Genomic DNA, 23,214 nt, shown 5'->3' with positions numbered 1-23,214 from the left:
TTTTAAGGCAGCTAAGGAGCAATTTAATTGCTGCTTTCGACTACTTAATAGATGGTTAAAGAGAAGACAGAGCCAGACCCTTTTGGAGTTGTCCAGCAAAAGGATAAGGGGCAATGTACACGAGTTGAAACAGGAAAAAAAATTATTAGTAGAGAAAAAAAGTTTTACAGACAAGGGTGGTCAAACACTGCAGCACACACCCAGAGACTTTGTGAAATCTCCCTGCTTGGAGTATTCAAAGCTCGATTGGACAAGGCTCTGAGCAGCCTGCTCTAACTCCAAAATTGGACCTGAGTTTGGTTCCGCTTTGCCAAGCAGCTCTAGAAGTCCCTTCCAACCTAAATTATTCTATGATTCTACGAACAGAAAGCTTATTTGCAAAGCAGCTTTTTGACTAGGATCTTTAATCATAAAATACAGTTTGTGTGTTTAAAATACAGTTATTGAAATAAAAAGCATATACATAAATATATAAATATGTATTTTATATATAATTTATCTTTATTTTATATATAAAGAACAACTTAAAATAGTTACCCTTCCCCAGCAAGTTATCCTACACTGTCTAATTTTAAAGCGGCAATACAAACACTTTTCTGAGGTAATTAACACACAGAAAAAATACATTACACGCGATACTGAAAAGCACAAATGAAAACACAAGCATACAGAACCAGCATAAAAATGTGAACTGATGTTGAACACGAATTATATGAAAGGAAAAAGAAAAATACTCACTTGTTCCTCTGCTACAAGCAAAGGATGTGTTGATTCTTCACCGACAGAGGGGAGGCGTGCACTTCCAACAGAAGGATGCCTACTGGAAGGATGTGATGAAGCATCTCCAAAAGATGGATATCTGGGATAGCCATTAGGTAGGCTTTGTGCATTGAACCCAGGAGCTGATTCAATTGGAAACCAAAGCAAAACCATATTAAAATAGAAACATTTTATTGTATATGAGTAAGATGCTTTATATCATCATCCTCAATTTTCAAAACAGAAATCTAAATATGTAAAACAGTATTAAATAGTCACAAGGTTCAACTTTGCTGGAAGGAAGGAAAGGCAAAAGCAAACTTCAGAGTAGAACATCCCAGTATTTACTGGGAAACATGTCTGAAGCAACCACTGAAATCTACATGTGTTACAAACCACAGTTCTCCCAATAAACTCCTCATCCAACTTTTTCCCACCACTAACATGTTTCCATAAAATAGAAACTTATTTCCTGAAACTTCTATTTCCCTGAAGTCACCAATGACCTGGAATTCCTATTGTCAAATATCAAGCCACATCCCTAGGATTAACTGAAATCACCCAGGAGGTGAAGGACCTCGTTCTACCTATCCATTTATGCATAGCAAAAGAAAGATCCCAAACCCACTGTAGATGTGGTAGGACCAACACTTCTTTCCTAAAAAAAAAAAAAAGATTGGAGCACTGCCTAGCATTAACATTTCTGAATAATGATAAAAGAAAAGTATGGTGATATTTTATAAAGCAATTGAGTAAGTATACACTTAAGCAGTGTTCTTATGCAAAAACTAAGGTCCCAAAGCTTAGTTTTTAAAGCTGAAGAACTTGACTACAGCAGTTTTGCTCCCCGGATTTCAGATTCTGGAAAAAGAATCCTCAGAAAGTATCTCAAGAGAATGCATTACTGGCACTTAACCTGCCAGCTGAAAATAGCATTTAATTTGCACTAAGTAATTCAAAAAAATCTAATTTAAAGCTAACTACCACATTATATTCAGGTATGCCATTTGACAGTATAACCATACTTACTGGTAGGTGTTCGAGGGGTTCTTGGAGCTTCCAACTCAGTTTGATGATTATTCCTTTCTACTACTGGTTCTTCTACCACATTTATGCTATTATTCTGCATTATCTCTTGCAACATATTAAATAGCTCTTCTGCACGGGCACATTTAAAGGCAAAGATTCCTATAAATACACCAGAAAAAAAGAAAAATCAAAACCCTTTTTAAGAAAAGTGCCTCACTATGCAACTAATTTTTAAAGAAAAGAACCGGAATCCACATAATGAATACCTGTTAAAGAAGGAAAAAACGTTAACAAATTTCTTTTGCACCAAAACACACAAAAATACAGTGAGACCCTTTCAAGTGTTTAGCTGATAGAAGAATAAATTTCCCATGCACCAGAGGTTAAGTTGGAACAGAAAAATTGATTCAGTTATAAAGCAAGCCTTATTTGAGTGCTAAATGAGGGGGTAAAAGAAAAAAAGGCAAGATTTTTTTTGAAGAGTTGATAAAAAGGAGGCCTACTAAATAAAAAAAAGAAAAAAAAAACACTAAATGAAACAACTTTGGTGCTACAAGATCATATTTTTAAATCAGATTTCTATTAAATTACCATAAAAATAAGATACCTGCACATCAGGAAAGAATGATTTAAACACTGGGTAAAAGTTTAGTTTCTGTAAGAAGATTAAAATGAAAAGCTAGTAAGACAAACTGTGTGAAACAGACAGTAACAAACCAATTGTTTTAGGCTAAAGGATAGACACAGAACACAAAGTCAGCAGCAATACCGTGTATTTCGCTTGTGTATTGTGCCACTTTGCCTTTGAACAGCAGGGAGCGCCCCAACTTACCCTCACCAGCAAAGTCGCAGCTTTGGATTATTCTTCCATTGAAAGCATTAAGTTAAAGTTGACATGCTTGTTAAACGTGGGTGCAGGTGCTCGTTTTTTTTAAAATGTGTATTACAATCTTAAAACACTCTTTACTAAAGACTACCTACCTCTATAACTACTTATGTAAGTTAATTTTGTTAATAGACAGTAATGGCCAGCATTTTTTTTTAAGGATGGGAGAGATCAGAACTACCAGAAATGCTCCACATGGCAAGATTTCACAAAAACCTAGTTGGGAATATACCAAGTGGGCAAGAGGGCTGATGCCCAGCCATGAACATCCAGCTGGTACAGCGAGTAAGCTTTACACTCGCAATGCGGCAGCTGTAGAGCTTTTACTCCTTTCCTCCAACCCATGATCCAGCTGAATGTAGTAATACTCTAGTTCTAATTCTTCCTGCGTGTCCAAAATTCACACTGGATATTTAAACTTTAATGGACAAAATAACCACACCACCACCAACAAAAAAAAAAAAAAAAAATCAGGTTTACAAGCTTTAAAAAGCTCCCAGTTTGTTTCTGAGAAATTCAGCTGGCTTTGCCCACTTTGTTAAAAATAAATAAATACATACATTTAAGAAAGAGTGGTGCTTCCAGATTGCTAATTAGTTAAAATATGAGGTTAACTGAATTAGCAGTGAGAGCATAAGCAAAAATAGCTTGATGAAATCTTTTTTTTTTTTCTTAATTACACTGACATTAAAATCAGTAAGATCTGTCGCTTAGAAAATGCGGCAACACAGCAACTCCTCCGGGTTCTCTGTGTTGAATTATCTGTTATCTATGCTCCCAAAATATGTCTTTAAGGATTTCAAAACCTAGCACAATGTAAATATTGTGCCATCAGTGCATTTTGATATCTCCATATATTAAATTTGAGAGAAAACATGAAACACAAACAAGAATATTGACTAAAGTAAATCAGTAAAAGTTGCTGGGTGATACTCAGTGTATTCTCAAATAAAAAACTGCTCAGTTGTCTCACCAACTAAAGATGAAGTTTTGCAACTGTGGCCACAAAAGCTAACGTAGGTCTCAGGAACAATGCTCCATTGCAAAATGGCAGCAGAGACAACGTTTTCTGCCAGATTTCTTTTTTCTTTTCTCGATATTCACAGTACTTAATATTACATAAGGAAAGCAAGAAACAAAAGAGGGAGGAAAGGGTTGCTGCTCACACAGCCTGCTTAATCTTCTCTATTAAAAAAAATACAAGGGAGGCAGAGAAGTGAGTTAGATACAATGGAAAATTCTGCACGCTTGCTAACAGGCCAAGAGAAAGAACACCCAAAATAGTATTTTCAGTTGAATTTCATTAGTATCTATTTTACACATTTAAAAGAAACACAAATTAAACTTGAAAAATCAATTAAAGTACATTTTCTTTAAAACAGAGTTCATGATCTTCTCTTTAAAAATCTGAAAATTTAATTAAGTATACTATAACATTTGAACAGATCTCTATTTCTCACTGCAGCCATCCCACTAAAATGTGAGGAACACTACGAACAAAGAAGCTGAACCAAGAATGCCTTTTAAACGCTGATTGTAAAATAACTGTCTGCCCTAACCTCACCTTGGACAGTGAAGATAGCCAGGTGTGTTTATAGCCAAGTTCTTTCACGCTCTCAATTTTTTACAGTGAAGCTAAAATACATTGTTAGCATTTACTAGTATTTTTAACAAACATTTTGCAGTTGATAAATACTAACAAACTAAAAATACAACTTAATTTCACAAAGCATCAATACATAAGAATTCCTACTATACACAGCTGCACTGTGACAGGAAGATGCAAAATGAGGGCAGCAAGTACTTTGCTCAAACCTCAACTAATACAGCTATGGCCTCACAGACTGTTTCAGTGAAGAGGGATTAAGAACAACTACATCTTTTCACTAGGAGCCAGTCTTGGCCAAGACCGGCCATGACCTGGGAACTGGAAAGGTAACCATCTTTTTCTGATCAACACCACACAGAAAATAACTGAGCATAGCTGGAGTTCATTCCCTACAAAATATGTCAAAATTTAAGTATGATGTTGCTGATACAAATGCAAACAGTATTTGCTTTAGGAAAAGGATGACACACAAAGGTTACTGAAGACAATAACAGGGTAGGAATATCCAGGTCATACCAGTGCTCCGTCTCTTAGAATTCAAAGAATTCTCTATTCTTAGTTTTTTGAGAAGATCCCTCCACACTCCCAAGGCTACATCCCACTCCCACGTTACATTGCCCCTACCACCGCCCTTCCCTGAAAGCCTAGGAGATTTTCCCTGTCAAAACTACCTTCAAAGTTGACCAGAAGTACCACTATATACAAGCATGAAGTGCTCCAGACCTACAGTGCCAGAAACAGTAAGTCATTCAAATCTTCATTTTATCGTAAGACCAATCTGCTCTTGGACCCTACTCCTAATGCCAGCCACTCACCAGGACACCACCTTCCCCTCATACGGTAACTTACTTTTTTCCAGAAACTACATTCATACGAAACTACATCTTTTAAACCCTTGCCACAGGAAAGGCAAGTATACTTTTTTTAATTTGTCCTCCAACATTAGGGCATTTTTTTAAAATGCCTTGTATACAGAAATTCTATATACCTTGTCCGGTTTGACACCTTCGACCACTTTCAAAAGAGAAAAGATTTGAGTCGTAGCCATAGCGACGGAGACAGAGGTAGTGCCATTTTACAGAATCCCTTTTACGGGTGTATAAAATTAGTTCTGTATCGGTAAGTTCCATTATGCCAGAACCCAGTTCGTTACCATCATCATCCACGTTAATAACCTATAAAACAGAAGTTAAATAGCATTAGATAAGCATTCTTTTGAGCACCAATATTGCTAATATAATCTTAATGTTTCATTGATGCACTCCATCTACTCTATGAGTTAAAACTCATGGGGTAAAAGCTTAAAAAACTCACCAAACCTTCTCCTCTGCTCCTCCCAACCCAGAACTAAAATAATACATATTTAAAAGCAGTACAAAATACTGTTGAAAATCTGAGGTGAAATTCAAAGTAAAAAGGATTCATAAATTTATTAATATTTTTAAAACTGACTTTATGTACATATTCTAGCATTTCCACATGGAAGACATATACCTCAAATAATATATTCTTTCAGAGACCTGTTTCTTAAAAGTTATTTGCTTTGCCATATAACCCCACTTACAGTTGGGTAAACAAATGAAATAGGAGAAGAGGCTCCAAAATAAAACTTCCCTCACATACCACCTGCATAGCCTTGCACTGTACCAAATTCATCAGGCTGTTTTAGATTTTTTTCTGCCTTTTTAATGTCAACAAATAATTCAAATACCTCATGGTTATTTTGTGCAAAATGCATGATGTATATGAAGTTTAAACTCTTTGCCCTTCTGCTCTTCCACCAGTTGGAGGTCTTTGCATCCTTTATGGAATTTGGACAATGTATGTTTTCCCCCATAGGTACTTTATCTCACAATCCTGCTTTTAGTGGGTTCCTTACTCAAAAGAAAGGCTACAAAAATCTTCCTTATGGTATTAATTAACTTTACTCCTTAAAGAGACATTTTCAACTTGAAATCTCATCAATTAAAAAAGAATTAGGAATAGTTTCATCTGCCACTGAAGCCTATACCAGTTTTCCTCATTTTACAAATTACATTCTTTCATCTTCTCCCTCCTGCTGCTAAATCAGAGACCTGCACAAACAACAAAGAAATTCTACAAGAAGAAAAATAGGAACTAGTTGCAAAAAGTGATGTCAAATGCATAAAAAGCAAGAGAACAGAAAAATATTTCATCCCTCAGCTATTTATACTGATAGTATTAAACATTTTGAGAAATTCCCATGGTTGGTTTGAAAGCTCAATTGAGCATTCCCCTAAGGCAAGGGGTGAGTCATTTTCACTATGGAAGCATAACATTCCTTTGCCAATTCATGGAGACAGTTTGGAGCATAGAAGCAAATCTGACTTGTGTGACTATGCAAAGGTATGTTTACTTAAAGTCACCAACTTCAGCAGCTTCATGTTAAGCACATGAACAAGCGTTTACAAGCTTGTAAATTCCAAGGATAGACTGTACAGAAGCACATTCATACACCAAACTTCTTCAAGTAAAGAAAAAAGTTCTCAAAATGCTATTACCAATAGTGATCTTAAGGTAAAATCAGCATTTCAAAATTTTCAATTGCTGACCCCACTTCCAGGTTCACTGTAACACTTCTGCAACGGCTTTTCCATCATGCTCGTGACTCCCCTTGTGAATTCCACCACCTCTCAGAGGTGACAACACGTAATTGGGCCCTACCAACTGAAATGGAGCAAGCCTGAAAACACAGGGCTTCTTTTTCCTCCCTGAAGATCAAAACGGTTGTAACTAATGTAACCTGTTTAAAAAAATCCTGTCACTGATGATATGAAAAGATTCTAGAAGGGGCAAGAGAAGCCTGTAACACAGACACCTGTAAGTCTCCAACTTTTTAACTGTTAGGTATTGCTAACACTAATTTCACTTACATTTTTTCAATCACCAACTTAATAGGCAAACAAGCAACAAAATAATTTGCAGCATACAAAGTCAGTCGCTTACCTTAAACTTGTTTCGATGGTTATCTGGGACAGTTTCTTTATCTGGACAGCTACAGCAGCTACCCATGACTTCTTTAGAAGACCATGTGATCTCTAGAGGCAAAAACAAAAGAAAGAGCGATAATTTAGTTGCAGGGGGAAGGAAAAAAAAAGAGAGTATCATCAAATGCACAGCCCAACACAAATTACTCTTTGAAATTACAATTCTTCATGACAAATTTGCAGAATCATAACTATTACAAATTTTTTTAAAAAAATTTTAAGTTAGATTCAGCTTTGAGGAGTGGCCGTACTAAGCTGTTAAAAGTCCTACCAATACTTAAACTTGAGGTTACTACCAAACCCATTTGACTTGTCACCTTAATTCCCATGGTAACACTTGAGAAAAAACGATTCTTGGGTGTGATTCTCATCCCCTAAACCAGGGCCCTTACACAAGACAGCTACCTGGGTTCCAGTTCCAGCCAGATGAGCACTCGCCAGCTTAGACACTGCTGAAGACAGCTCTAATGACTCCCATAAAAGCCCTCCGTCATAGGAGGTTACTAGGCACAGGCAACACAAGGAACCCACATGGCAATCTTGAAAAGCTGCCTTAGCTTAGACAGCTCCAGGGCTAACTTACAACAGAGGGTGGAGGCATTCCAGGCCCTGGAGCGGTGGAGCAGAGTTTTGCGCTTCCACTTTTAAATACTTCCCATATAGCAATGTACACAAAACCAGTATTTTAAAACTTTTTTTTTTTATTTCTATTAAGTTTCCTTTGGATTAAATTGTGTTATACAGTCTACTCCATTTACTATAAAACAATAAAATATTTGACTAACACAGAACAGCATGGCCAAACTAAGGAAACCAAAAATAAGTATTTGATATTCTTGATGTTTAAAGAGTTGTGTATGCATGGTAAAACTTCCATAGAACAAAGACTCATAGTTCACTTCTCCTCCATCATCCCACTATAGATCAACCTTAAATATAAGAAAGACAGGAAAAGAAAACTTACCCATTTACATGGACTTTATATTGGAAAAGAACTAAAATTTTCACTACACGAATGAAAAGTGGGGCAAAATCTTGGAAGAGAGTTACTAAGTCAACAAGAGATATGACATTGAGGGTGAGGGAGAATCAAAACAAAACTAGTCTTTTCCTTTTTCTTAAGGGGAAAATCAGATGCCACCTTAAGAAAACCAGGACTTGCTTTCTACCCAGGCATTTGTATTAGCAGGTAACAACAGCATTTGAGTAACATTTCAGCCTGCTGAAAAACGAGGGGCAAGGAAAAGGATGAAGTGCAGCTAACTCTTCCCTCTTGACAAGAAAAGCGACTCAAAATAGATACAGCTACCCAGAGACTGTATAACCCTCTCAGTGGCCACCAAAACCTTGTCAGAGGTCAAACTGACAACTTAACAGAAAGGCTGACAACAATGGTTTGGATTAGTCTAGTAACAAAGAGGCAGAGTGCCAGCCATGTAGTCGAAATCATGGCATTTCTCTGATGTCACTAGTGACCATAACACGAAAACATGCATTAACTTGACAGAGTCCATTTCTTGACCCAAGACAGAACTGGGGGGTTGTTTGCTTCCTTCTACTGTTGTAGAGAGAAGCTATCCTACATACAACTGTTTCTCACATGGTGAAGAGAAGCCCCGGATTTTCCTAAACAGGGCAATCAGTCTCTCAATTACATGCTACCTTCAACAGTCTTCACACATATATCCCATTATTATTTTAACTCAATTTTTTGCTGAATGTTTCTGCCTGTTTTGTTTAGAAAAGGAGTTATAGCTAAGAACATCTTCTGTGATTAATTTCCTGCCCTGGCACCCCATAATGCCTCATCACAGTAAGGTTCAGATATTGGTCTTGCTAGTGAATTCAGGCTACCCTATTTATTCTGGAAATACATTGCTAAAAAGAGCAATGTGTGAAAACAGCTACAGTGCAGATTAACAATGAATGTAATATAAACTTGCAACAAAGGTTTTCAAGCCATGGTCCATACAGCACACAGTTGCAAAACAGATGCTTCTAATAGTCTTCAAGCAGAAATGCTTGTACTTAATAAAGCCCAGTCCTAGGCCACCAGGAACCTTTCGACAAACTGGAAATAGAACTAGACTGCTGCATACTGTGATACTATCATGACTTCTTTGCCTCATAAAGATAACAGCAATCAAATCTGTTGGAGGGAGGTGTCAGCAAACTCAAAGGACCAAAAAAATGCAAATAATTTGGAATATTGCTAGAATTGCAAATGAAATGATGTAGTACACAAAGATGTATGAAGTCTAGCCACCGCATCTCGAAAGACAAAGAAATGGGATGCAATCAATGATATGAGCTTGTCATTTTGTCTCCAAAATATTGTAATATTAATACTTCAGAAAATCAAGAACTGTAAAGCTGCTTCAAAGGAGAGATGTGAACCAAGGCTATGAGGAAAGAAAGTCCCACATGTGAAACAGCTAGGGAACTGGTAGAGCTAAAATCACTCACCTAGATTTGGCCATTAATAGTCCCAGCCTCTGCTGCAGCATCAGGACTTCCGTCATACTTCAAAGTGTCATGCTGTCTTGTCACAGAAGTAATCATTTGATCTAAAACTATAAAAGTACATAAAAATGTAATTTATCTTAATTTAGTAATTGGAGTTTTAAAAGACAACTTTTTTTTTGGAGGCTTTATGTCTAGTGAAGTCTTCACCGCTAGGCTGCACCTTCAAGAGGTGTCTTACACAGAGACTAATCTCTTAGAGGTCCCCCAGCATTTTAGTGCCCACCTGGTCTTGGAAGAAAGTAATTTGGTATCCACTTTTGCAGAGCAGCCTGTCACACGAGGGACTCCATTCTCCACTCACTCCTTGACCATTTTAGCCCATATTGGTGACAGATGCACAGCTTCCGTCATCCTTAGCATACACCGAACCAAACCAGTGCAGACAGAAGAACATGTGCAACTCTGCTCAAGTCCCTCTTGCTTATCCTATTGAACATAAACAAATGCTGACTTCTACAGCTAACACATCGCCTTCTCTTTGCATCCCTCTCAGGATTTTTACTCCATGACATTAATCATAAATTTTTTGCTGTCACTTTTATAAATTCTTCCTTAAGTATTCTCATACTCCATTTTCTCACATTTAACACTGAAGGTCAACTCCTGCTTCCACCAGGCTAACAGTTGGCAGCCTCCATTATCTGCTTGTAAAATGGCCAAACAAGCCCTTCATGTTTTCTTTGACACTGCTTTTCAAACTCAAGAAAAAGGCTAAATGCTTTAAAAACTATGTTATTAGCCTCTTTCTTATCAGCCTTTCAGGATGTCTATGCAAACCTGAGACCACTGCAATTCTATTTATCAGGAAGACTCCCACAATTCTCTGTATTCATCTGCTGTCCTTTGCCTTACACCTGGATTAAAACATTTTTGGAACCCAAAGCACTCTTGTTTTTTGTGTAGTGTCAAGACTAATGTAGTCCCAAGCTTATCACAGGTCCTAGGCATCATGGTAGCAGTTGCAGAAGGCTCTTGCTATGGAGTGACTCAGCAACAGGACAGCAGAAATTCAGTACTGATAAATGCCATGCAATGCATGTAGCAGGGGAGCTCTACCTGTTAGGAAAGACCAGTCATGACCATAGTTCAATGCATTAGCTCAACAGCTATCAAAAAGCAAATGAAACAGCATCGTTTGGAAAGAACTGAAGAGCCAAAATAAAAACACCATCCTATTGTATAAACCCACAGTGCACCTAGATATTAAGTAATATATGCAATCATGACTCCTCATCTCAAAAAGGATATAGTTAAAGAGATGCTAAGACTAACAGGGATAATCAAAGGCATGGGATTGCTCCCATACAAGGAATGGCAACCAGGATTCCTCAGCCTGGAAGAAGGGACAGCACAGGGGAAGCGACATGGAGAAGATTAATTAAGCACAAATGTGTGCTAAATGCAAGCGTGAGGGAGCAGCAGATGACATTACCAATTGGCAGGTTTCAAAAACAAATAACCAGGAAGAGCTTTTAAACTCAAGTATGACACTTATGGCTCAAAAAGTCCCTAAGCTGCAGATATTTAGGAGGGTAGTAGAGAAAGGTCACAAAACGTTCTCCCTTCTTATTCCCTTCCCTATATATTTACTCTCAGCTATTGTCAGAAGAAGATACTGGATCAATTGAAACTTCAGCCTGATCCAATAAAGCCACTCCTACTTAATGTAAAAGGATGATAGGGACCAAGCACAGATTTTTTTGAATGCATTGTCTTAAAACATCAAATTACACTATCAACAACCTGTACTGAACTTGAAAGTAAAACCTGGATATCACATAGGTACAGACAGACAGCCTTATAGAGCTGTTCTGTGGATATGTAGATTTGCGCGCACACACAGGGAGCGGAAAACATCCATCACAGTTAACACAACAATCCTCTCCTATGCCCAAGCTGCATTCAGTAGCAGGAACTTGCAACAAGTCACGTACCCTTAATATAATTTATTTGCCCTTTAGCCACAAGCTTTCTGGATCTTAGACAAAACTGTACGCCGCTGTATTCAAGACCTATCTCTCTGCAACACACAGGCTCTGGTTCCATTACAGCCTAACCCAATCTAACTATTAAAATATTCCTTTTTTTTCCTCTATCTGCAGTCAGATGAGTTTCTTGCTGGCTTAGTACACACCAAACCAGCTCAGCACAGAGTTCAGTAAGTGCCAGAGGCCACTGGGGACAGACTCACAGTCTCAGGCACCTTTGCCCAGTTTTCCGAAAACCTAGCCCCTTCAACGGGCACCCGGCTCTACCAAGCTTGTAGGTCCCCTGCCACAGCTGTCGGGAAGGGAGAGAGGACGGAGGGAGCAGAGTGCTTCATCCATCCTCTCTGGGGAATGTGCTCATCTGCAGCATCTTACAGGTGGTCATTGCAAAAAACATCTCTGCATGTGAACTACTCTAAAGCAGCTGTTTGCACTGGTATTTATCCTGATATTTTTCCTAGTAAAGTTTTAAGGCCTTCACAGGGTTTGCCCACCTAATGTAGGCTAGCCTGTTTTGGTTACCTAAGAATATTCCTAAAATGATCTAAACACATTTTTAACAGATTAAAAAAAGCATCTAATTCCATTTCTTTTAACTGTGAAGCAGTAACAATTCTCCAACAAGTTGATTTTGATTAAAAGTCTCTTTTTTTGTTTTTAAATGAGCTATTTATTCTGTTTGGGATTTTCTTAGATTTTCCCAGATTGCAAAATATTTATACAAACTTACACATACACGGAGAAGTAGACATTTTCATAGATATAACCCTAAAAGTTAATCTTTTCAGTTATGGCTGCAATGACAAATTTAGGAGTGGTAACTTCCTGTTCATGAAGCATCAGCAATGGTTAGGTATAGTCCCACAAGGCCGGGGGGAAAGGACAGGAGAGCATTTTCTGCTTGTCCCTAACATTAATGCACTGCAAGGTAAAAATCCCAGGAAAGACAGAACAAGACCAGCACTTATCTAAACTTTGTTAACAGAACTGAAAATTAGGAGCTGCCATAACTTCAGTAAGATTTATTACTTGGATTAGTAAAGCAAAATATGTCTCTTTCCCTCACGGACTAAGCAGAGCCTTAGGGGAAAAAAAAAGGGGGGGGGGGGGGGTTGTTGTGACCACAGCCTCTCAACTGGTACTACCAGTGCATTTGCAATGCCAACAAGTTACGCTAATCTCTCAAAAGTCACAGAGGACAAAGGCACTAGTGCAAACACAGTAGATTTTTTTTTTTTAATCTTGATGATAGTGTGATTTAAAAAAATTTTAATTACATTTGCACTTCTGCAATCTGCCCTGGGTTGGGAATGGGCTGAACAGTGTTTGTATTCCCTCATGTAGGAAAGGCCACAAGGACAACCTGCAATCTTGCTCTTCCTTCTGCTCATGGCATCTGGTAGCCCCATTTAAACCAGACCACAGTTGCACAGCTGATCTAAAAACTGGCAATAACTGAATCCTACATGCTTTGGTTGCAGGATCAAACGTTAACTTGCAGAGATATTTTCCGTATGCAATAATTGCTAGCGTACATCTTTTAAAAAATCAGGGAAGGAAAAAAACCCCGAAACCACGGCACATTTGTGAAGAGGTAGGGAGAAGCAAAAGTGCCTTGTCAATAAACCCATCTTCTGCACGTGCTTTCTTCAAACGGCAGAGTCACCACACAGCCTTTCAAACCCAGTATTGCTGGGTCCTTTATGTCTTGCTCCCAGACCTCAAAGTAGAGAGTAGATAATGTAACTAAAGTGCCATTGCTTTACCATGAACATAATTTTAAGTTTTTTTATACCACAGAATTGGGAGGAAAGGAAGGAGAGAGAGATGGAAAAAGATGACGAAGACTGAGTGTTTTCCTTCTCCAGAATTTTAATATCTAGAAGGTCCAATGCAGTAGCTGGAGAAAGCTGCCCAGGGCAGACTGTTAGCGCTGAGGCGTACACTTGATAATACTTTGATTGCAGCTAAGTTATATATACTTACACTATCATTTTTGCCTACAACATTCTAAATCCCACAATTTGGAAGACCACATCACTTTTTAAGGTTTAAAATTAAAGTTTGAGCATCCATCAGTTTTTGTTTTGCTTACACTATTCAAAACAAATTTTTATGAAAGGACTTAATTCCAAACCCTAGAACACAGAACTCCTTTGTGCTTTTATTTCCTAATCTTATTTAAGGTATTTGTTTAAAAAGATAGATTAAAAAAAAAAAAAAGAATTATCAAAAGCTCTATATTTAACATCATTTTCTCTGGAGCTAAACTGGTTACGACAAAAACAAACCAACAAAGATGCTGTAAGTTTCGGAGGTATTCTAAAATTGCAAACCTATTGACAGATGGGTGAATCAAAACCAGAGGAGTATTTCACCTATTTTATTCATTTCTTTAAACAATCCCATCTAGCATACTGAAGACAATAATATTTTTCAAATCATTTATTAGTTTTAAAATGTGAAGCCTCATGTAAATTGAGGCTAGCATGCTTGGCACTTGCTTGGCACAAGTATTACAATGCAGAAAGCTGAAAAGTTCAGTCCTACGTTTAAGACACTTTTCAGCTGTACCAGCACTATAATACTTGAAAGCTTCAAAACTACAGAACTGGGCTCTCACAGCTGTTTACTGTCAAAGATGGAACAAAAAGACTACATTCAAACTGAAGTTTTATTAACGCACTCTTAATATACAACACAAATGAATGGTTTCAACACCTGCTTCTTTCTCAACTTTGTAATTAATGCCCAGATCAATCAAGTAAACAAAAAAACAAAAAAAAGGAAACTAGTTGTACTTGACAGCTTCAGGAGAAACCCTAATGTTTTTGAAAAAGAAAAATTCAGTATCTGGAAAAGAAGAGGAGAGAACACACAATGTGATGGTTGTCATCTGTACTGAGCCTAGGAAGTTTTCAATTTCCTAGCTGCCTTCTGTGAAATAAATTCCAGTTATTGCCAGGGGACAGCCAGAACAACAAACTGTTTAAAAAAAAAATCTGATATTTTGAAGGGAATTTTGAATTCTCTTTGACTTTTAAAAGTTAAAATTATCAGGGAACATCAGATATATGTATGAAATGAAGGCAATAATTTATTAAGTATTCTGATGAAAACAACATTGCAGGAGGAAGAGAATTTAAAACAATGGCCATCACTACTTCTTCCTAAATTCTTAAAATGCAGAGAGAATGCTCTATAAGCTATTTCAAACTTATATCGTGCCACGTTTCAACTTATGTGTGCTATGTAAAAGACACTTTATCACAAAAGGAAAAATTCTAACTCACGTGCGACTTTCCACCCAAGGGTCATCAACGTCAGACACTTTTCATCATGAAGCATTTTCATCTCAGGAGCAAGTGGCAACAGACCACACAATAGTAATACAGAAATGTACTTGAAGACCCATGGAAATGGCATCTTTCACAGAAACAGTGACCTTGTAGATAAGTAACTTGTGTTAAGCAGAAAATGCTTGGAGGCTTCCTGAGCCACCCCACCATAGTGGCTGAAAGCCAAAATTCTTCTTTCCAGTTGTCGTGAGGAACGGTGGTAGGGACCGACCTTCTGCAAAATTGAGAAGGCTCCTGTGAAACTTTCCTGAAGCCTCCTCAATTGTCTTCTTGGGGACATAAGCCCCATGCCAGAGTGGAGCCAAATTTTCCTGCAGCACAGTCGAATTTCTCCATGAACTGTATCACAGGCAAGCTGTGAGCAGGGATCCTTCTTGCCACTTGCTGTGTCAGCCAATTGGAAACGGGAGAGGTGAAGGGCGACCCTTCTAGTCTCCCCTCATTTTAGAGGGAAAAAAACCCCTCAAACTAAAGAAGCAAACAGGAGACAGCTAATAAATTTCATTCTGAAAATCCCATGAAGCACTCACTAGGAGAGATAGGAAGCTGCATCTGCAGCTTAAAGGCAGAATTAGCTCCTCATGAGGGATCGTCCCAAACACATAAAAGGCTTACTCTCTCCTGATACAAGTGTCCAAATCTATGTAAAAATACGCACAAACTACTAAATATTAAAGAAAATTCCCCCTTCTCGCCTCCTCCAAGCATATTAGTATAGCACCTCTTACAAAACTCCTTAAAAATAAACACTGTTCTCCCCAGAACTATTAAAGATGCTTAACAACACAACATATTTTGTTCAGGTATAGACACATGATATTTCTAGCTTTTGCCTCTAACACGCCTGTTTAAGGATTTACCTCACTCAGCAGAGAAAAACAAATTCTTTACCTCAGATAGAAAAGCACAGAAGAAAACCTAGGGAGCATGGAGGAAAGGATACTTCTCCTTTCTTTTTTATATATGTACGTATGTATGTATGAATGACAGGATTCATCCTGTATTTTAGGTAGCTAACCTGAATGCTATTAATCAATGCCATCAGCACAGAGAGACTGACCTTCTTTCTCCCTTTTAGTGGGTAAGAAAGAGTCCCAATTTTGGTCATCCAAATTGCGTCTACACTTAATGCTAGGAGTAGACATCACAAATATTTTGCTAGGCAACTAAACACATTGAAAAGGGAAAACTAACTTCAATAATCTCTCAAAGTTCAAAATTTGCTGTTGCCACGTGTTTGGATGTTTACATTTAACCAGTGATTTACGTAAGAAGTATCTCCAGTTCAGAGCAGGTGTTACAGCCACCATCAATACAGCTGCCTGGCACATGCTGCCAGTCTGTGTCTCAGACAACAGAATACCCGGTGATAGAGGTGACCCATTTAAAACAAGAAATCTAATTTCATCCCACTTGGATGACCAGCTTCCTACAGGAAACATATAGATGTCTTAAGATCGATCTCTTTTTCCAAAGAAGTTAAATTGTTTTAAATCTTTGTCATGACCTTGAGTATAGGAAAACAAAATCATTGCCAAACATTTACAGATATAAACCACTATCAGCTCTGCTCTGTAACTCACTTTTCATCTCTCCCTGGCCCCCACTTTTCCTTTACTTTAAGGACATATTACATACAACATTTTTCTTTTAAAAACTTTTTACAGGATGATACTAAACATATATCGATTCATTTCAGATTTAACATCCTTCACGCTTTATTGTTTCCATCCTTGCATACCATGTTAAAGATTGCTTGATATTTAATTACATCTGGTGTATTTAGGTTTGTTTAACAGTGAATTCTCACACTGCAAAAACATAACCAGCAAAGATGGAATACAATTTATAAAGCTATCTTATTTTTCTAGATCCTTTATAAAAAAATGCTGAGTTCTGGATTATGACAAAGAGGGAAAATATGTTTTAGGAGTACTTCATAAGCTGCGGACTAAATCCTTTATTTAAAACATTCACACCAAACAGTGGCAAAATTTGCCATTTTATTTGTCCAAAAATCTCCTTAGGGCAGAACCTGAAGCTGACCTACTCTGTTCCTTTGAAACTCAACAACTCCTCTGAACTTCTATTTTCACTAAAATAGAAGTCTTCCCTAGGATGAGCCATACAGCATAGATCCTGCTCCTCCCTAAAGCTCATTCCAGTACATCTTTCCCTCCTTTTAAACTCTCACAGTCAGAACTATTTGGAGAAAACACAGCCAAATCTCTACAGGTGCATCATGGTAAGTAATTTTCTCAGCTCAGACTAAGAGTCTTCGTACAGCATTGACACTGAACGTCATTCTACAGCATGGAGGCATCCCACCAGGATACTGTTGCCTCAAAGACTGTGTATAAACTGACAGTACAAACCTGAGTATCTCAGGTAATATGTATACAGTTTATAAGTAACTCATGACATCTGCTGATCATTAACTGGAGATGTCACTACAACAAAGCTTAAACTTTTCTGCACAAAACACACATTTTTGACCAAAGTGAAAGCCCTACGGACATCTGAGACAGCAAACAAGCTAATGAACAGAGAAATCAACTTAACATGTAGGGGAAATGCTATTGGAGTAAGCTAACAAACATTTTATGGCCATTTTATTCCTTCCAGAAGATAGACAAAGAAGCCTAAAATGGTTCTACACTCAGTCCTCCAAGCTTTCCTGATGACTACTTACTTGGTGATATCCGGAGACTGCCCATCTTGCAACCACTCAGCACATGAGATTAAATGGGTAACAGATTTTATCTGATGTGGCAATCCTGGGTCTTCAGAGTCTTGATGTAATCCATGGGGGCAAATTCTATATGATTTAAGAATCCTGGTATCCTACTTAAGACTTAAAATAGCCCACACTTTGACCTTCTGTTTATTTTGGCTAGCATATGTTCGCTACTACGAAGCCAAGTTCTTTCAATAGGAAAACAAAACTTAGGTTTCTGGAACATGGGACTCCCACGTACCAGACCTCACATGCGTATAAGAGATGTTGCATCAAAATAAAGCATTTGCTCTAAACTAGCAATTACTGATTGTGGTCAGCTCCAAGAGACTTGTTCCCTCAATGGTCGCAGAATGGACCTCTTCACTTTATAATTATTTGGGTGAGAAGAAAAAAAAAAAAGAAAAAGAAAAAAGATTTCTGCAAAGACTGACTAATTCACTTTAATATTTGGAGACAGAACAGAGGTAAGAGGTGCCAGAGCTGGAATGCTCTCCCATGGAAACACAGCAGTTTAAAGGGATACGAGAGGGTTCAGCGGCACAGGAAAAACAACTCTACGCAGCACTGCAAAAGGAGCCTGAAACGCTCTCCTTGCCTCCCCCCACATGCTGCCATCCTGCAAATTAATTTTCTTTCAAATGTCCTGCCAGGTCCTTGCCTTGCATAGCCTGACAAAAAATGACATAACCACCATCGATCCCCAAATTGGGGACATATTTCAGAGAGATGGACGTATCTGAGTAAGGCAAGCTGAGCTACGGCCAGACATAATTCTTGCCCTTCGTCCATCTGGCAATGATAATTACAAAATTAACATTGAAGGTACGTAAGTACTACAAGGATGAAAAGGTAACAGCACTAGAAGTACTGGAAGGATGAAAAGGCAGCAGTGCTAACAAACCATAACAGAGTTAAAACTACAATGAAGGAGATCCAAGAAGAAACTAGACATGCTGAGAAATAGTTTGGTGTCGCTGGCTGCAATTATGAAAAACAAACTATGAATTGTAGAGGTGAAGTTGCAGAATCTCATCTGTAACTTCATTTATGCTAACAGCTGGAGTTTTACCTCAAGATTTTCATTAAATGAGCAGGCTGTCAGACTTATGATTAAAATACAGCATTAAATGTATGCCGCTTTTCTCCCTTTAGCCCTTTCCAAAATAAAAACTTGGCAAAAACCAAGCCGAACCGTAAGCCTTCTGGCTCCGATGAAAACAAAATTATGGCAACCGCACGCCAGCTTCGGCGCACAAGCGCGTAGCTGGCGCACACCGCCCTCGGAGCCCGCTTTGAACATGCGATGAGGAGGGCTGGTGAATGATCCCACCAAATCCCTGCGCTCGGCTGGCACACCACAACCTGCCCTCTCAGCAGCACTCCTCCCCACGCAGCGCCCGCAACGGCAGCAACCCGCCGCGCCAGACGGGCCCGCCAGGCAGCCCCAGGCTGGCAACCACCCGCCCCTCAAAGTCAGGAGCGGCATTCCCCCCCCAGCCCTTTAATTCCCAATTTTATATACAGCTGGATTTCAACTCTTCAAAATGCAATCAATACTTCTGCAGCACAGGTTTGTGCAGTTTTTTCAGTACATCTGAACTCAAACTGATCAGCAGACTTTTATTTCTCCCCCCCTCACCCTGCCATGACTAGTTGGTCCTATATAAAACAATGACCAAGCATTTAAAAACCTGAGAAGGCATGAAAGGAAGACAAGTCAGGAACCACGTATTTTTACTTTTTAAATGAAGGAAGTGTTTCTAAACATTTTTGCCATGAAAGCGAGCTGATAGCTGATCTTGAAGAGTCACTGTACAAAATTTTAAAATTGCATATTAATATATTTAAAAAATAAATTCAGTTCTTCTTAAAAGTGATTATTTTAGCAAAAGGCTCAAATTTACGTAAGTTACCTCAGGATTTGCTGGAACACTATTCACCAATGATCTCTTATAGATACCTACTCATTCTGACAGAAAAGCTCTTATATTCACCCCAATTACAGTAAAAATCAGATTAATGACAACTCCAATAGTTGCATTAGAACTGCGGCAGGTAACAATGCTATGTGAATCTTTAAACACTTTGTGATATTTAAGACTATGACGTATGCAGCACTGACCACGCTGCATGATAAATCCCTTCCTAAGAGCTCTCTCACACATTCACCTCCAGACCTCTCCACCTAGTTCCAGCATGACGTTTTAAGATTCACCCTCCCTTATCCTGAGATACGGCACCCTGTATTCTGGCCTCTCCTGATGTGATAGAGAAGGTAACACTGCACTTCGTCCAGGTTGGCATCAGCTATTCCGTTCAACAGCTACACAGATGTACACTACGTTAAGTGGAGTTTCAATTCTTCCCCTTAGCACATTTCAAGAACTCTGTCCAAGATGCACACTTTTCATTAAAGGCCAAGGAGTATGCAAGCCATCTACTCCAGCATCCTCATTAATCCTCCTGCGGATGCGGAATGACATTCCTTCTTACTTCAATTGCTCTCTAAAAACAATCCTCTTACTCTAAACTTCCAGATAAACAGATTCAGGTTTTACTTGGTATCATTTTTAAAATGGCTTATGTCCACGCAAACACTTTTACCAGAACATCAAACTCAAACCACATTAGGTTAAGCAAGCAAACACTACTAAACTATTTTATTCTTGGAAATTCTAACCCCCTTACAAAACATCCTCCGATGAACAGCATATACAAAAACCATGGTTTTTATGAAACAACAAGACAGCAGAACTGGAATTCAAGTTGTGAGCATCATTGCCATAGAGAAGCTTTTTGGGTACAGGATCAAGGAGAAGGGAAAATAAAGTAGAAGACTACAACAATTGGGCCTAAAAAAAAAAAAAAGAGAGAGAGAATCAAGCTGAATCAAGAATCATCCTTCTTGAAAAGGATGCCTGGCTTGAAACTGTTTAAATAGCGAGTCAGCCCTCCAATACTTAACCATAAATGCCTTCTAAAACTTGAGGCCCACAACTCCTGCCAATTCTTCAAAGCCAGCTCAGTGCCAAAACTTATAATTAAGTAAGAGGTATTGAGTTTATTTTTTGTAACATTTTAATCTCTGAAGTTTTGTTCATTCAAGCATTTTAGGAAAGGTTAAGTTTTGCCTTAATGTTTTGATACATTCTGTACGTGGTCTTGTAATACATTAACAGAAATAACATTAAAAAAACTTTTTTTACTAGAAGGTTAAGCAGATCTAGTAAGATTTATCAAAACTCAGGCCACGCCATTATGTTTTCTAGAAAACTACAGTATCAGTTTATATTCTCAACATACGCCTTTCTTGTTCATCCATCCACTGATTCCTATTTCTCCATCGGCCAGTTCCTAACACATGCATACAAGTAATCCGGCCTTACCCAAACATCTAGCTTTTATAGCGGTCCTCCCCCACGGGTACTAGAATGGAAATTCCATTCTCACAAGATACTATTAAATCTGGGTTCTTTTCAACATAATTTGCCTTCTGTATTTACTGTTTCTCCCATTTCTGCACAGAATTCCTTTCTTCGCATTTAAAAGACTTGATTTTCTTAGCTCTGTTTGCTCTACATGACTGTTCTTGTGCTTCTTGTATGTTTTTTCTCCCTCTTTAAGAATCGATTCTAATAACTACTTAACTTCACCTACCCTACCACCCCAATTTGTTGTATAAAATGGGAAGATTAACAGTAGCCATTTACACCTGTCCTCTAAATAAGAAGGTCTATACAGACTCTTCACTGGTAGCTGATGAGAAGTAAAATCCATGATCTTAGGGTACCTTTTGCCACCACTTAAGTACAACTGTCAAAAGGGAGACTTAGGTTAAAATTTTTTCGTTGCATTTGCAATAAATAAGAGCACATACACATACATTTAGTTAATGTGGTGATTTGTTAAGTCATAGAACTTGACTGTGTAGGCACCTGTCCATGCTTTGGGCTATAGCAAGTGATTAAAATCCTGATTATGAGGGTCTTTCCTGCAGATTTAAGTAAAACTTAACTGTAATCTTAATTTTGCTCCCAAGCAATCGGTTTCCTTTGTTCACCGCTGAATCTTAGTGTTAACTTATATGCACTTAAATAATTTGTCACTCCCTGATATATCTTCATTAATATTGAATATTCTTTTGTTAGGGTTTTAACATGCTCCCAATTAGTCCAGTTGATCCATGCCCTAAAAGACTCTTTTCCTATTTGAGATAGAAGTCATCAAAGGCTGTAATTTTCTCTCCATTCTGCAGGTAGATCAAAGTTCCCTCGAACTAAAAATCTTTATTTCTCAGTGTTTTATAAGTAACACAGGTATACAGTCCATTTCTTTAACATTATACTTTTAGTTTTTAAATAAGCTCCACTTTAGGTCACAGAAAATGTTTCCTTCATGAGCACTGCTGAACATTGAACAGAAATGTCTATAGACCTGGATCTCTCAGTACAGAGCCCTACAAAGTTTCATATTATTAGATGACTATTATACTACACTTGACAACTGCTGTCCGATGTTAACATCACTCAGCATTTTAATTCAGCAGAGAATAAACATACCTCTTACAGAATCCATAATGACATCACCCCATTTTATAACTCTCCTGTAAATATTACAAAAATTTGTAAAAGTAATATTAGACTGGTATGACATGGAACGTCATGAATGGAAGAGTGCACGCATGCGTGTAAAAGAAACGGAAGAAACAGCAAAACAAGGGTTAAAAGAATAAAAGCTGATGAGTCTTAAAGGATAAAAGTATTTTGTTACCACCAATCAAGAGGTGTCATGAGGACTGGACTGGCCCTTTTTGCTAGTCCGGTGTTGCTGACAAGGCATGCTGGCCAGACAACGCTTGTTGAGTATGGGGGTGTGAGAGCGCGAGTGAATGAAATTTTTCAGAGAATGAGTGTCAACTTATGTAGACATTACACAAATAAATATCACCTTCCCCTTCTTTAGGATCTTGCACTGAATTCTGTCAGACAATTCTCCTTAAAATATAACCAAATTTTTCTTTAATTAGTAATTTAATACAACACATCTACTGGTTTTATTGTAAAATTAACTTGAGTAACCATTTGCTCTCTTCTACTCTTCAAAATAACATTCTGATGTAAGAATGTATACTTTTCTCACAAATTCAGGAATTTTAAAATTCCTCAATGCCATTGGTCATAGACCTCATGATTTGCTATTATTTGCATCTTTTTTTCCTTGTTTCCCCTCCCACCCCCCCAGGATCACCTTTCTAAACCTCAATCAACAACCTATCATTACTACCTGAAAAAGTTTATCTGGGGTGAGATG

General features: G+C 38.1%; 1 protein-coding gene across 6 annotated transcripts in view; it reads right to left on the bottom strand.

Annotated features, from left to right (window-relative positions):
* The window catches only part of FRS2 (fibroblast growth factor receptor substrate 2), a 58,311-nt gene that overhangs the window by 7,824 nt on the left and 27,273 nt on the right, over nt 1-23,214 (bottom strand). For all 6 annotated transcript variants that reach the window (XM_064508946.1, XM_064508943.1, XM_064508933.1 and 3 more), the window contains 5 exons: nt 9,758-9,864; nt 7,251-7,342; nt 5,272-5,458; nt 1,789-1,947; nt 739-902 (listed from right to left, as the gene is read on the bottom strand). In XM_064508946.1, coding sequence (XP_064365016.1) covers nt 739-902; nt 1,789-1,947; nt 5,272-5,458; nt 7,251-7,316 — 576 coding nt within the window. In that variant the 5' untranslated portion in view covers nt 7,317-7,342; nt 9,758-9,864. The remainder of the gene's footprint in view (nt 1-738; nt 903-1,788; nt 1,948-5,271; nt 5,459-7,250; nt 7,343-9,757; nt 9,865-23,214) is intronic.

This window comes from Dromaius novaehollandiae, chromosome 1 (assembly GCF_036370855.1).
Source record: "Dromaius novaehollandiae isolate bDroNov1 chromosome 1, bDroNov1.hap1, whole genome shotgun sequence".
NCBI classification, from domain to species: domain Eukaryota; kingdom Metazoa; phylum Chordata; class Aves; order Casuariiformes; family Dromaiidae; genus Dromaius; species Dromaius novaehollandiae.
The sequence above is the reverse complement of the archived record's forward strand: the minus strand, read 5'-3'. Positions and strand labels throughout refer to the sequence as shown.